Source organism: Daucus carota, chromosome 7 (assembly GCF_001625215.2).
Source record: "Daucus carota subsp. sativus chromosome 7, DH1 v3.0, whole genome shotgun sequence".
NCBI classification, from domain to species: domain Eukaryota; kingdom Viridiplantae; phylum Streptophyta; class Magnoliopsida; order Apiales; family Apiaceae; genus Daucus; species Daucus carota.
In genome coordinates, this window is record NC_030387.2 from 1,261,197 (window position 1) to 1,276,708 (window position 15,512).

General features: G+C 36.9%; 3 protein-coding genes across 3 annotated transcripts; 2 read left to right on the forward strand and 1 right to left on the reverse strand.

Annotated features, from left to right (window-relative positions):
- Nucleotides 1-4,771: 4,771 nt before the first annotated feature.
- Nucleotides 4,772-7,129, forward strand: LOC108194387 (protein NRT1/ PTR FAMILY 4.4). Its single transcript, XM_017361337.2, has 6 exons — nucleotides 4,772-4,899; nucleotides 5,014-5,098; nucleotides 5,171-5,388; nucleotides 5,467-5,898; nucleotides 5,959-6,071; nucleotides 6,147-7,129. The coding sequence occupies exons 1-6, from the start codon at nucleotides 4,870-4,872 to the stop codon at nucleotides 7,009-7,011; spliced, it is 1,743 nt and encodes a 580-aa protein (XP_017216826.1). The 5' UTR covers nucleotides 4,772-4,869; the 3' UTR covers nucleotides 7,012-7,129.
- Nucleotides 7,130-9,989: 2,860 nt separating this feature from the next.
- Nucleotides 9,990-11,833, forward strand: LOC108196041 (phenolic glucoside malonyltransferase 1-like). The gene is made up of 2 exons (XM_017363112.2): nucleotides 9,990-10,777; nucleotides 11,008-11,833. Exons 1-2 carry the CDS (start codon nucleotides 10,049-10,051, stop codon nucleotides 11,674-11,676), a joined length of 1,398 nt encoding a protein of 465 aa, XP_017218601.1. The 5' UTR covers nucleotides 9,990-10,048; the 3' UTR covers nucleotides 11,677-11,833.
- Nucleotides 11,834-12,133: 300 nt separating this feature from the next.
- Nucleotides 12,134-14,640, reverse strand: LOC135147642 (protein NRT1/ PTR FAMILY 4.5-like). The gene is made up of 6 exons (XM_064080810.1): nucleotides 14,482-14,640; nucleotides 14,304-14,400; nucleotides 13,996-14,213; nucleotides 13,485-13,898; nucleotides 13,258-13,370; nucleotides 12,134-13,180 (listed from the first exon to the last, which is right to left on the reverse strand). The coding sequence occupies exons 1-6, from the start codon at nucleotides 14,509-14,511 to the stop codon at nucleotides 12,286-12,288; spliced, it is 1,767 nt and encodes a 588-aa protein (XP_063936880.1). The 5' UTR covers nucleotides 14,512-14,640; the 3' UTR covers nucleotides 12,134-12,285.
- Between the last annotated feature and the right edge of the window lie 872 nt (nucleotides 14,641-15,512).

The following is a 15,512-nucleotide window of genomic DNA, read 5'->3' on the forward strand; positions in this document are numbered from 1 at the left end:
AAGTTTTATTCAAATATAGTCATTGATATAGTGACACACCATAGAAATCAGCTATAGTTGCAAGAGTGAGAAGATGAGCACCCTCGTGTCCCTGGTAAGGACTAATTCCGTCCTCTCCAACCACATTTTTTAGTCACTTCCAGCAAATAACATAGTGTCTCTTTGTGTCCATATGGGTATCTACTGACCAAAAGCCTTGCAGCTTGCGTATTCCCTACCATATATAGCAGCATAGTGCAGCACATTCAGCAGCAATATTTCTGGATCTTTGTCCATAATCAGCTAGCTCTACTAATTCTTCTACAAATTTGTGAGAATTATTTGTTCTGTTTTTGCCGCCATTGACATTAGTAAGTACAGTGATGTGCTAGTGCTACCTAGTGGTGGCCATACGGGTGTCCCGTGACGAGACGAGACGAGTCGGAGGCGAGACGAGTTGATGAATGGTGTACTCGTGGACGTCTCGTGTAAGGGTAGCGAGACGAGACGATACGAGACGAGTCGGAGGATATTAAACTCGTGTCCAACTCGCGAGTTTGGCGAGTTGGACGAGTTATGTATATTTTTTACTTTGCAGTTTGTTTTGGATTAGTTGGCGAGCTGGACGTTGAACTCGTCACGTTCAACTCGTGGACCAACTCTGTCTCTGACCTCATGATACAGTCTCTGCCCGGCCCGCACATAAAATTGTACAGAGATGCTGCAGACCTGCAGTATATTTTTGTCGTTTTCATGCTACTCCGCGGTAACTTGTCAAAATTAATTTATTGATGGCATCAAGATTCAAGGCATCAATAAATTGCATGAGATGAAAAGGAAAGAAAATCACAGAGATGACATGCTGATGTATATCCATTTTTTGACTTGTTTTTACATTAATTTATTATGTAATAAAAAAAAGAGGACGGTACCTCTATTTATTTTATTAATTAAAAAAAATTACAACTGATTTGAGAGGACTCCTCTCTAAAAAACGGAACAAACCGCATTTACATTAAAAAAATAAAAATAAAAAATTACATTTAAATTGAAATATAAAAATTACATTTAAATTACATGTAAACACAAAACTAATTTTTTATTCTTCTTCTTGTTCTTGTTCTTGAATCGCCGACGTGCCCGATTCCGATGAAGTGTCCATTGTCATCCAAACATCGTCTTCTCCTTCCGAGTCATCTTCTTTCCTTCCGTGTTGTCTTTTTGCGGCTTGATCCCAATCTTTTTTACAAACTAATATTTTTACGACATCCGGAGATAGACTTGATCTTTTTTCGTCCAATACTCTTCTTCCCGCACTAAAAGCGGACTCCGATGCAATTGTAGAAGCGGGAACTACTAAAATGTCTCTCGCAATTTTAGCTAAAACCGGAAATTGATTCTCATGATTCTTCCACCACGTTAATATCGAAAAATCCTCATCTAACTCATAATTATAAGAAAAAAACTCACGAACCATGTTAGTTGAACAAGATTGTGTAGATGTGGTAGATGTAGTTGAAATTCTCACCTTTTGTTTTTTTGTTAATATACCACTAATTGTACTATTAAACCTACTAGTACCAGTAGGCTTAGGTTGTACAACATTTGGAGTTTTGGGAGTATATATATCTATAAGACGGTATAATAAATTTAAACAATTCCTTACATAAAGAGTATAATCATATTGAACACCTAAAACTTCGTAATAATGTTCTAACATATTTTCCAAACCTTCCATTCTAACACCGGGATCAAGAAGACATGCAACACCATAAATATAAGGGAACTCCGAAAAATATTCAATCCACTTAACTTTCATGTCAAAAATAATATTTTCAAAATGACGATTTTTTTCATAATCACGTAAAGTAGTAACAATACTAACACATTCAATAATAACATGATGCACATTTGGTTCATAAACATAAGAAAAAACATTAGTAGCATGTGCATAACATTCAAGTATATCACGTACGCTAGTTGCTAGCTCCCACTGCGTTTCAGTAATCAATCCATCTTCATTTTGGTTTCTCGGGTCGGAATTATACAACTCAGTGATAACTACCTTATATTTAATTGCCTCTTTTAGTAATTTATAAGTCGAACTCCATCTCGTTGGACAATCAATAGCCCACTTCTTCGGCCTTAACCCGTTTTCTCTACACAATTTTTTATATTTAGATCTTGTGGAGTGTGCTAAACGTAAATACTTAACTATTTTTCTAATGGGTTCCAACAATAAAGTTATTTGTTCAATTCCTTTTTGGGCCGATAAATTAATAATATGTGCACAACATCTAACATGCAAAAAAACGCCATCTATTATAGTGGGAATATCATTCCTAATATAGTCCATAGCTTTATTGTTCGAAGAGGCATTATCTAAGGATATCGTAAACACCTTGTGAAGCAAATTAAATTCATTTATTGTTTCTAAAATTCTTTGCTTAATGTTGTAACCGGTGTGTCTCCCATCCATAACATCAAATGCAATTATTCGTTTTTGAAAATAATAATCAGAACCAATTTGAGTTTGTTGCGATGTACCTCCACGTGCCGCTCCACTTTCGTGATTTTCTTTCGTTATTCCGTGATGTTTTTTCAAATGACGATCAAGTCCACCCGTACCAGCCCCCTTAGGATGCATCAAAGGTGATGGATTTTTGCCCTTTTCGATGCAAAGTAAACAAAAAAGTCTATAATGACTCGGATCTTCCGGTATTTTTTCTCGGGAAAAATAGTTCCATACATATGATGAGAGCGAACCCGAAGCATTGCCTACAAAAATAAAACATATATCAATTAATATCGGATATAAAATTAGTAAAACATTTAAAAAGCAAAATTAAATAAATTTTAAAAACTAACCGGGTTCCAGAGTATTGGGTCGAGGGGGTCGCATCGAAGTAGCTTGGGTGGATCCTTGTGATGATCGTGTGCCTGTGCCTTCAGCCATTTGTAAAACAAAGCTTGTAGGATAATTAAATAAAACTTGACAAAATATTGTAACTCGCCGGAAAATTTTAAGCACGCCGGATGTGAGTGACGGAGAAATTCGAGAGAGTAAGAGAATGAGAGAGAGTAAAAGAATGGGGATAGAAGTTCAGAGCTGGTGTGATAGGCATGGAGGTCCGTTGCATATTTATAGGAACTGATTAAGAGCCGTTGCTCGGAAGTCGGAGCCTTGGAGCCGTTGCTTGCTGCAGCCTTGCAGCCTGCAGGTTCAGTCGTTGGGAAGAACTAGCCGTTGGGAAGAACAGTTGCTAGCTAGCCGTTGCAAAGATGAAGGAGTGGTCGCTATCTCTGCAGTGAACTGTGTTGCTGCAGAGTGCAGAGTTGCTGCAGAGTGCGCGTGCAGACAGATGACCCGTGACGGGCGAGACGTCCGAGACGAGTCGTCGACGTGCGAGACGGCCGAGACGAGTTGGCGCGAGTCATGCGTGCGTGCCGATACGTACGAGCCGAGACGAGGCGTCCACGTTTTCTCAAACCCAGGCTCGTGATCGTCTCGTATAGATTAACGAGATGAGGCGAGTTTTAACTCGTCTCGCGGCGTACCGGTATTCAACGAGTTAAAAGGCGAGCCGAGACGAGTCGATCCGTTTGAACTCGTTCGTTTGGCCACCTCTACACTGCTACCCTCAGTATTAACTACTACACTAACGAATCTTGAAACCGGAGGTACAAACTTTGCTAGACTCAGAAAGTGAGGTGCACAAACACATCCTGCATTTTACTTGTTTTTAAAACTTTCCGATGGCCAAGGACTAGGACCCAATGATAAAATAGAACACTGAGAAGCATGCATAATTTAGGGCCAAGAATAATAATTAACTTATTTAATAATTTTATATACAAGTTCTTATATAAAATATATATTATACCAGTGTTATAATAAGGAGAAAAACATTGAGAAAATATTGATTCAATTATTTTATAATAAATAGAAGGACATGATAATCAATTAAATGTTAAATTTATAATTTAGTTAAATAAATCGGTGTACAAGTACAAAATTCACTTTTGGGATAAAGCAAGCTTGTTCCAACTTCGCAGATAGTTGTTGACATGTTGTGGAAGAGAGATGTTAGTTCCCATATTCAAGTAAGAAGAACTTATACTATATTTCAATCACGGACTTCTTCATCTTATATCCAAGAGGGAAATGTACTTGAACATTTGGAAAATCGTCAAACTCGCCAAAAATTGTTAAACCTATATATATTAATTACTACAGTTCTTTTATTTATTTACTTACTAAATAGAAAATAGCTAAAATATCTAGAGATTTGGTAGCGGACAGTTCATGCATGCAGCCTTTGGAAGCTCAATATTCCTTTAATCCCAGTAACCATTCTAGGAAGGTTGACAATTCTTCTAAAACTTTAACAGCCAAGGACCAGAACACCTGTGATCTCAATGGCAGCCGGAAGTTAGAACAAAATTTTAAAACTCAATCGTCGGATGACTAGTAAGTTGATGGTTTTAAAACGTCCCTAGCCATCGATTGCCACGGACGAGGACCCAATGATAAAATAGAACATTGAGAAGCATGCATAATTGGAATCATTTGATTAAGAAGTGTGCATTGAAGACTTTGGTAACAATCTTGAATAACACAGTTTCAACTAGCATCCTATAAAATGAGCTCAATTTTGATTCAAATTACTATTCATATTTGAATCCGAATATTTTTGCAGTATAATACATTTTACCTTTGTTCCTTTGTTCTTGTTGGATTTTGCTGTGTTTGATTCATCGCCATGCATGGCCGGTCAATTGGTGGACGGTCTTTTACACATCTTGATTCTTCAGTCACTACTATTATACTTGAGAGGGCGGCAGACTTGATATATATGTCTGTAAATTAGTAATACCACGATATTAGGCATGGAGCTCCTAACTAATAGTCCTGAAGTGGTATAATTTTTTTTCCCCAGGTTTCAGCTAATTTTTGCATGTTAGAATGATCTGTGATGCTTTTATGTACGCATTTCCAGCAAACTGAATTCTTGATTTGTTGTGTTTAATTAGGGAGAGACTAATAAAAGAGGTGATGTTTACCAGCCCATGAAGAAACCTAAAGAAGGGGGATTCAGAGCTACCCTTTTCATCTATGGTAAGTTAACATATTGCACAATGCACTAACATTATATGAAGCTCTGTTGCTAATTTATTGCGAATGGGACAGGACTGATGGTGCTGGATAGTGTTGGCTTTATCGCTAACATTGCAGGCCTAGTTCTGTATTTCATGAATGTCATGCACTTTAGTATATCTGGCTCTGCAAACACCCTTACCAACTATTTGGGGACTGTTTTCTTGCTGACATTAGTTGGAGGGCTAATCTCCGACTCCTACATGAGCCGCCTCAATACTTGCCTAATGTTTGGAGGAATCGAGTTACTGGTATCTCAAGTACCCTGATCCTTGATGGTTTTATTCATTTGAATTATATGAACCTGAACATATCTAATTTTTTTTCAGGGATATCTGTTGCTGATTATGCAGGCTCATTATCCTAAGCTGCAACCTGAAGCCTGTGGGAAGTATAGCTGCGTGAATGGTACTAAAGCTCTGCTCTTTTACGCTTCCATATGTTTTGCTGGGCTGGGAGGCGGTGGAATGAGAGGCTCAGCACCTGCTTTGGGTGCTGACCAGTTTGATCCAAAGGAAAGCAAACATATAGCCAGCTTCTTCAATTGGTTTGTGTTTAGTGTAACTGTTGGAGCTGCTCTTGGAGTTACTTTTGTCGTGTGGGTGAGCACAAACAAGGGTTGGGACAAAGGCTTCATCATCTGCATGGTTTGTTCATTCATAGGCTTTTGTTTACTTGCACTTGGAAAACCTTACTATCGTGCCCGAGTGCCTGGAGAAAGTGTCTTACTAAGAGTTCTACAGATAATTTATCTGCCAACCGTTTTACCATATATTCCTAAAATATAAGAAATCAGTAATTCTCCTACTGACAAACTGCAGGTTCTGATAGTGGCAATCAAGAATATAAAGTTAGAGTTGCCACAAAATTCGCGGGACTTATATGAAGTAGATGACGTTGGAAGAGAACGCATCAGGCATAGCTACCAATTCAGGTAGATTTTTTTCCTAGGCTTGAATTGGTTCTGTTTGCTGTCATCAACCTGTTTTAACATGATAATTTGTTACAGGGTACTAGATAAAGCAGCTATACTTCCCGAAGGAACTACACCAAAGAAATGGAAAGTATGCACATTGACTCAAGTTGAAGAAGTTAAAATCTTAACAAGAATGATGCCAGTTCTTCTCAGCACCACTCTCATGAACACATGTCTTGCTCAGTTACAGACATTCTCCATCCAACAAGGTGCTTTAATGAACGCAAAACTCGGGAGCTTTAATGTCCCACCTTCCTCAATTCCCATCATACCAATCTTATTCATGTCCATCCTCTTACCACTGTATGAAATCTTACTAGTCCCCATTCTGAGGAAACTCACAGGTCATCCAAATGGAATCACTCACCTGCAGAGAGTCGGGGTTGGCCTAATTCTCTCCGCGATCTCCATGACACTAGCAGGTTTCATAGAGCTGAAGAGAAAGAATGCATTTGTAGACCACAATACCCGCATTAGCCTCTTCTGGCTATCATTTCATTTCGCGGTATTTGGGATTGCAGACATGTTTACATTGGTAGGCCTAATGGAATTCTTCTACAGCGAAGCTCCTCCTCGAATGAGATCACTCTCTACTTCACTCTCATTCTTCTCATTGTCATTAGGCTACTACTTGAGCTCAGTTTTTGTTGAGATAATCAATTCTGTAACCGGCAAACTCAGCTCAAACAACATGGGCTGGTTAGAAGATGTGGACATGAACAAGAATCATCTCGAAAGATTTTACTGGTTCTTGGCAATTGTCAGCGTGCTGAACTTTGGGAATTATATCTTCTGGGCTAACTGGTACAAGTACAAGAAAGATGTTCCAGTTGATATAAGAAAGCTGATTGATCAATCTTTTTGTGATGCGAGTTCAAGTCTTACACCCAGAAGCTAGGATGTGATAACACAAATTAATCAATAATCTGGGTATATTAAATTTTTCGGGACGGGAAAGTTTGGTTTTTGTATCCGTAACAATAAGATGGTTATCCCGGAATATAAAAAATGTATATCCGGGTATATTAAATTTTTCGGGTCCGAACAATAAGATAGTTTATTTGGGAATATAGAAAATATATATTCTTTGATCTCGAGAAAAGATTAACTAAAGATTCTTGAATCAAGTTATTTTCCGACAAATAAGTCGGAATTTCCCTATTCTAGTTTGTTGTTCGTAACCGACCAGTTTTGTTATCAAAAAAAGTATGAGTTTTCTTAATATCATCGAGTGTGTGTCTGTAGTAAAATTGAGTTCCGGAATTTGATATTCTCTCAAGTTTTAACGGAATATGTATTTGTTGAATGTTTCATTAGAAGCATCAAAGCAAGTTCAAGGGAATGATTTATCGGTTAATAGCTTATGTGACAAATATTAAGCTATTATTAGAAAATAAAGCAAGCACTCCAACCGACAACTTTTATTAGAGACCGTTTGGAAGCATACATTTCATTTGAAATGATAGATTTCAAATAACAGGACTTGAGTTGTCATTTTAAATTTTCAAATTTATACTAATATTTGAATGTGTGGATTTCAAATGAAATCTAAATCCAAATTCTCAAACAGGTTATTTAATCAAATTCAGAATTTCAAATGAAATCCACATTCCTAAACAGACCATTAACTAAAATTATAAGTATATTCTCAAAAAAAACTAAAATTATAAGTATTATTTTCTCATATTCTAAATTCGTTGATCTCCATACCATTATCTGTGATTTATCATGTCAGCTCCACATCAATTCCCGTCAAATTAAAATGAAATGCGATGCCAAATTATCGGATCATATGTCAGACTGCCAAATCATCAGATCCACTAATATACCAGACACGAAGATTCTCCCTGTTCAATAGGTGAAATGGGTTTTTGCACAATTTCTTGCACTTTGTGAATGAACGAAATTTCCTCACGGAAACCTTTTGCTTCGACAAAAGCATAATGCAGACTGTAGTAGTTAATTTTTTGTTTATAATAATACTTTTCTTTCATCATTTTTAGAAATTTTAAAATGTGATGATTTGAAATACAATAAAAAAAGAGAAAAGTTTAAAGAATCGAATGCATGCATTTCCACTTTTGAATTGTTTAAGCAGGGGCACTAATCAATACTCCTGAATTTAATGGAGAATCATTTTATTTTAGGTGAAACTTTTACAGTAGTCAACTTAAGTACGCTGCTTATTCTATTACCGCTACAAGTTAGACATGGCTGGTTTTGGTATACTCATGACAAATATAATATAATATTAATATCTATTTAAGTTTTACTATTATCTTATTTAAACACTAATTTAAGTCTCTTTAATTTTTATCATTATTTTTACCATTATTTAAATATAATATAATATTAATATCTCTTTAATTTTTACCATTATTTAAGTCATATTTAAGTCTAACTACTTAAAAAAAACAATTTTTCAGTTGTAGTAGTCTAATTTTGTTTATGATATCATGTTATTTTAAAAATTTTCAGTCAAAAAAAAAAAAATATATTTTAAAATTTTGTTTTGTCATTTGGAAGGGCCTCATTCTTAAAGTCAGCACAAGGTCTCAAAAAAGTTACAAACGGCCCTGAAGTTAGAGCATCTCTGGCGAGGGGTTATCAAAATAGTTACCAATATTGTCAAATCATTATATGTATTAATAGTTAATTTCACTAAAAATTTTATCAACTAGATAATATTCTACTCCAATAATTAGTAACTTTTGAAAATTGTCTATGTGATCTGATCTCCTCAATTAAATAACAAATGATTCATTAACTAAAAAAATATTAATAATATAATTTTTTTACCCTTATAAATATATTTTAACTCTTAGGAAAAGTTGTTTAAGTTTTGACAATTTTGATAAGCAACCTATTGATTTTAAAAATATAATTTTATATTAAAAATTGAAGTGGACAATCAAATTGAAACAAATTTTATTTTCAAAAATGTATATGTAAATCGGAACACTAATAATTCTCGGGGCGAGCCAGAGTCGAACCCGGATGTCCCGGGACAACAGAGGATAAGCCCATCACTGGGCTATCCAATCGTGCTCAATTAATGATTTGTTTAATTCTATTCTTTAACAATATATCTAATGAAAAGCTTGTCTCATTTCAGATTTTTCATCATCCGGCACGTTTGCTACGTTTTTAGAGCATGTTTGCTACGTTTTTTAAGCAAGTTCTTCTTTTTAGATTCAAAAATATATATATGAAAAAATAGTTCTTAACAGGCTCTTAATTTTTTTTTAAAAAAAAAGAAGATCTAGGTACTTTTACTTATTATCATTAAATATAATATTCACTTTCCTCCAAATATATTCAATTATTAATCCAGATAAAATTTTATTAAATAATAATAAAAATATAAAGAGTAGTTTTAAAATATACTCCCTTGTCCTCTTATATAGGTCCATTTTGACTTTTGACAGGTCAAATTTACTATACTTTGACTGAAATTTATATGTACCAAATAATTGAAAAAAATAATAAAAATTATATCATTAGAAATTATGTTTAGTCTATTTTTAAAATGTAACTTTCAGATTTTAAAAATAATGAATAGATAATCTGTAATGTTTAGTAAAAAATTGATCAACTTTAACTACTTGAAAAACAAAGTGAAAATGTAGAAAGGACGGAGGAGTATCAAATACAGGGGTCGTTTGGATTAACTTAAAAAAAATCACTTCCAAGTAAATAAGTTTTTTTTTTTTGAAATCAGTAAATAAGTTAATAAAGCAGAAATTTTGATACAGAAGCTAGCATTTTCAGTTTCGTAAAAGTGCTTTTACTTATTTAGACAAACAGGTGAACGAAATTCTCGTAAACAAACACCACCATAGTCTTTTACCATTAAGCACAAATTGGAGATGTCACTTACATTTGGCCATGTTCTCGACCAGTTTCTTTGATTATATTATAGCAATATTGCAGAAATGGCACATGCACCAGGCAACAACAACAACATGGTGGACATTCTTGAGCACTGCCGTATTTCACCACCGTCTGATCTCTGCACCACCACAAAAATTTTACCCCTCACATTCTTCGACATCTTTTGGCTCAACTGGCCCTCTCTCAGCCGCGTCTACTTCTACGATTTCCCCTGTTCTGCAACCGAATTCACACAAAAAATCGTCCCGAATCTTAAAAAATCTCTAGCCTCAACTCTCCAACACTACTACCCTTTCTGCGGCAATCTCATAATTCCCACAAGTCTTTCCACCAATACCAGCCCCGCGATTCGTTACTCAGACGGAGACTCTGTCTCGGTAACTGTAGCGGAGTTGAGGAGTGTTGTCTCCGAAGGGTTTAAGTATCTCTCTGGTAATGAGGCTGTGGAAGTTGATGAGTTGATGTGTCTTGTTCCTGAGCTTCCACAAGGCAGGGGAGATGAAAATGAGAAGGTATCTCCGGTTTTATCGATTCAAGTGACGTTGTTTGCGGATCAAGGATTCAGCATTGGATTCAGAAACTCGCATGTTGTGGCTGATGGGAAGAGTCTGTATAATTTTATCAGGACTTGGGCTGTTATTAATGCGAAGCAGCTCAGTCGCGATTGGGATTATGAAAATTTGGATAGTCTGCCGGTTTATGACAGGAGTGTGATCGGTGATCCGAAGGGCATGGCCTCGATTTTCTTGAGGGAAATTTTGCGCCAGCAGGTGAAGAACTGTTTGGTCAATCTAAAAACAGTTTTTCTCAACAATAATTTTTAGTTCAAAAACTGCTTTTAGGAAAAACAGGTTCTCAAATGCTTTTGTTTGACAAAAAACTACTTTTCAATTTTTGCTGAAAAGTCAAAATATATAAGTATCAAAAAAATACCAAACAGCTGCCTGATTTCTATAACATCATTTTTTTACCTGCACTTTTTCTGACTGATTTTTAACAGGACTCTCAAACAGATGCTAAAGCTCCTTCTGATGTGCACAAGGATGATATGGTTCAAGCCACGCTTGTGATGGATCATTTGCAGATTCAAGGACTCAAGAATTTGGTGTCGACCCAAGTACCACATGCTTCGACTTTTGTGGTGGTGTGTGCCTATGTATGGGCTTGCATGGCAAAGATGCGCGCTGCTGAAGGTCAGGAGGTTGAGGTGGATGAGCATTTTGTTTTTGCTGTGGACGCTAGGGCACGTCTGGATCCGCCAATTGCTGCAAATTATTTTGGAAACGCGATTTTGCCTTGTTGGTCTACTCTCAAAACCATCGAATTAGCAGGAGAACAAGGCTTTCGGATTGCAGTGAAGAAAATCAGAGAGGGTCTTGATGAAAAGATGAAGAACGAGGAAGGAGTGCTGAAAGGGTACGATACGATTTTTGATCAGATTAAAGCGGCGAAAGGGCAGCCAAAGTTTGGGGTGGCTGGATCGCCAAAGTTTGATTATTATAGCACTGATTTTGGTTGGGGCAAGCCAAAGAAGTATAAAGTTGTATCAGAGAAATTTTCACTTACTGGATCAAGGGATTCTGAGGGTGCTCTGGAACTCGGATTTTGCTTGTCGAAAGATGAAATGGATGCTTTCACTACCATCTTCACCGAAGGGCTGATCAAGTAAGAGACAGAGAGTATACACATTCGACTTTATATCTTTGTAATAAGGTTCATGGTGCTTGGCCTTATACTAAAATGAAGTGTATGCTTGTATTCTACTTGTTTTTATAAGAATCCTTGATCTTTAAGCGCCTCTGCTAACCCTGCGCTTGCTGCCACAATCCTTGCTTTGCTTGCTGCTGCTGCAGCACTCGTTTTGTTCTTTATATGTGCTGCTGACTACTAAGTATCTGATCATGAGCACGATCGCATAGCCCAAGTGGTGGGTTTATACTTTGTTGTCCCGGAACACCCGGGTTTGACTTTGGCTCATCTCGAGAAGTATTAGTAATACAGATACTTATTTGTAAGACGTATAAGCCTAAATTGTCAAAAAAAGTTTCCGATCATGAGCTGGGCTGATCTGTGATTTCGAGGATAGAAAAGATTCATAATGGCCTCTTAGTTAAGATTCTTCTCCAGAGATCAAAAAAATATACATTTTCTATATTCCCAGATAAACTACCTTATTGTTACAGACACAAAAACCAGCTTTTCCCAGCCTACTAGTATGCTGCATTTTTATTACCTATCTGGAAAAAGCCTGGTAATTATAATATACAGGGATTACTGATTAAATTTTGTTACTAGGAGGGATCAAATCATCTATTTTGGCTGTAAAACGCATACTCGCGTCTGAGAAAGATTGATCCATCAGCTTTTGTCTGTCAACTGGAACATCTTTCTTGTACTTGTACCAGTTAGCCCAGAAGATATAATTCCCAAAGTTGAGCACACTGATAACTGCCAAGAACCAGTAAAATCTTTCGAGATGATTCTTGTTCATGTCCATATCTTCCAACCACCCGACGTTGTTTGAACTAAGTTTACCAGTTACAGAATTGATGATCTCCACAAAAACGGAGCTCAAGTAGTAGCCTATTGACAACGAAAGGAATGAGAAAGAAGTAGAGAGTGATCTCATGCGAGGAGGAGCTTCGCTGTAGAAGAATTCCAGTAGGCCTACCAATGTAAACATGTCTGCTATTCCAAATACTGCAAAATGAAATGATAGCCAGAAGAGGCTAATGCGGGTATTGTGGTCTACAAATGCATTCTTTCTCTTGAGTTCTATGATTCCTGCTAGTGTCATGCAAATCGCGGAGAGAACTAGACCAACCCCGACTCTCTGCAGGTGAGTGATTCCATTTGGATGACCTGTTAGTTTCCTCAGTAAGGGGACCAGTAAAATTTCGTACAGTGGTATGAGAAGGGACATGAAGAATAGCGGTATGATGGGAATTGAGGCAGCTGGGACATTAAAGTTTCCGAGTTTTGTGTTCATCAGGGAACCTTGTTGGATAGAGAATGTTTGTAACTGAGCAAGGCATGTGTTCATGAGAGTAGTGCTGAGCAGAATTGGCATCATTCTTGTTAGGATTTTAACTTCTTCGACTTGAGTCACTGTGCACACTTTCCATTTCTTTGGAGTAGTTCCTTCGGGAAGTATAGCTGCTTTATCTAGTACCCTGTAACAAATTAACATGTTAAAACAGACTGATGACACCAAACAAAATCAATTCAAGCCTAGGAAAACAAAATCTACCTGAACTGGTAGCTGTGCCTGATGCGTTCTCTTCCCATGTCATCTATTTCATACAAGTCCCGTGAATTTTGTGGTAACTCCACCTTTAAATTCTTGATTGTCACTACCAGAACCTGTAACAAACATTATAGAGTCTCAGTAGGAGAATCACTTATCTATGTGAGATTGTCGCGTACTGAGTATTTAAGTATATATTTAAATTTAAAAAGGATTGACAGATAGTCGACCTCTAAGACTCTTAGTAAGACACTTTCTCCAGGAACACGGGCACGATAATAAGGCTTCCCTACTGCAACTGAACAGAAACCTATGAATGAACAAACCATGCTTATGATGAAGCCATTGTCCCAACCCTTATTCGTGCTTACCCACACAACAACTGTGACCCCAATAGAAGCTCCAACAGTTATACTGAACAGAAACCAGTTGAAGAAGCTGGCTATTTCTTTGGTTTGCTTTGGATCAAACTGGTCAGCACCCAGAGCAGGTGCTGACCCTCTAAGTCCACCGCCTCCCAGCGCAGCAAAACATATGGAAGCGTAAAATAGCAGAGCTTTAGTACCATCCACGCAGCTGTACTTCCCACAGACTTCAGGTTGCAGCTCAGGATAATGAGACTGAATAATCAGCAACAAATATCCCTGGAAAAAAAATAAAAATTTCCAAAAAAAGTTAGATATGTTCTGATTCATATAATTCTAGTTAACAAAATCAGCAAGGATGAAAGCATTCAAATACCAGCAACTCGATCCCTCCAAACAGTAGGCAAGTGTTGAGGCGGCTCATGTACGAGTCGGAGATTAGCCCTCCAACTAATGTGAGCAAGAAAGCAGTGCCCAGATAGTTGGTAAGGGTGTTTGCAGAGCCAGATATACTAAAGTGCATCACATTCATGAAATACAGCACTAGGCTTGCCATGTTAGCAACAAAGCCTATATTATCCAACAGCATCAGTCCTGCAAAACACATATCAGCAATAGACCTTTATAACCATAACTTATAAGTTATAACTTACTGTGCATGGTACAATCTGTTAATTTTCTTACCAAAGACAAAAAGGGTGGCTCTGAATCCTCCTTCCCTCGGCCTCTGGATGGGCTGGTAAACAAATTGCCTATCGCCCCTATCATCAGCCTCACCACCCTAAACATGACAATGCAACAAGTCAGTTTGCTAGCAAAACGCGTTAAATTAGCTCTAAACTGGATAGAATGTACTTCTTACCACTTCAGGATTTTCAGTCACAAACTCCATCCTTAATCTCTGCACTGACAGATTTCAGAGAATACTTATCGCGGCAGAGGATGGATTAGCTGGTATCACCCATGCATATGCTCGGATATATATATGTTGAAGAAACCTTGTAGTTGGTAGGAGACTAAAGCAGCACAGAATCTTCTGCCGCCCTCTTAAGTTAAACACAGCAAATCCAAGTATCCAACAAGAAGAAAGCAACAAAGGTACAGTGTAATATACAGTACAAAGATTCAGAGTCAATTATGAATAGTAGTGTAGAGCAAGATTGTAGTTGAAACTGTGTCATTCAAGATTGTCTGTAATAAGGTAAAACCTTCTTAATCAAAAGATGCCGATCATGAAAGCTTCTCATTGTCCTATTTTATCAGTTGATATGGAAGCTTGGTGGAGAATTTCTGCTTCCGCGTGTCGGGAGGGATTTTTGGTGATGCAATGCAATAGTGACTACTTAAATTAAGCAAGTTCTAGTATTTTTATATTAGAACCACCAACTTTTTAAGCGAAGCCGACAATTTGATACGAATTTTGTGTTAGGGTGGTGGATTTCAAATAGGCGAGAAAATGACAAATTCCAACAATATTTGAATAAATTCCAGATCCAATTAAAAGTATGTATGAGGTATATACAAAATATATACTCCCTCCGTTCCATTTTATGTGAGCTCGTTAAGTGGGTAAAGTGGTGTCATTTAATGTGAGCTGGTTAAGTGGGTAAAGTGGAGCAAAATAATGGATGTAATAATATTTATTTAATAAAAAGAGAGTATAAAATAAAGAAGTAGTGGGAGTAATAGTGAAAAGTAGTGTTCAAAAATAGTATGGGAATGTTTGGTTAAAGGAAGTGACTTCTGTTTTTCTTGACCCGTCTCTGTAAATAAGTAGAACTTTTAAGAAGCTGAGAATGCTAGCTTATCTCTCAGAACTTCTGCTTCTTTTCCAAACATTTTATTAACTCATTTACTTCTCACTTATAATCAACTTCTTTATTTTAAGCAAGA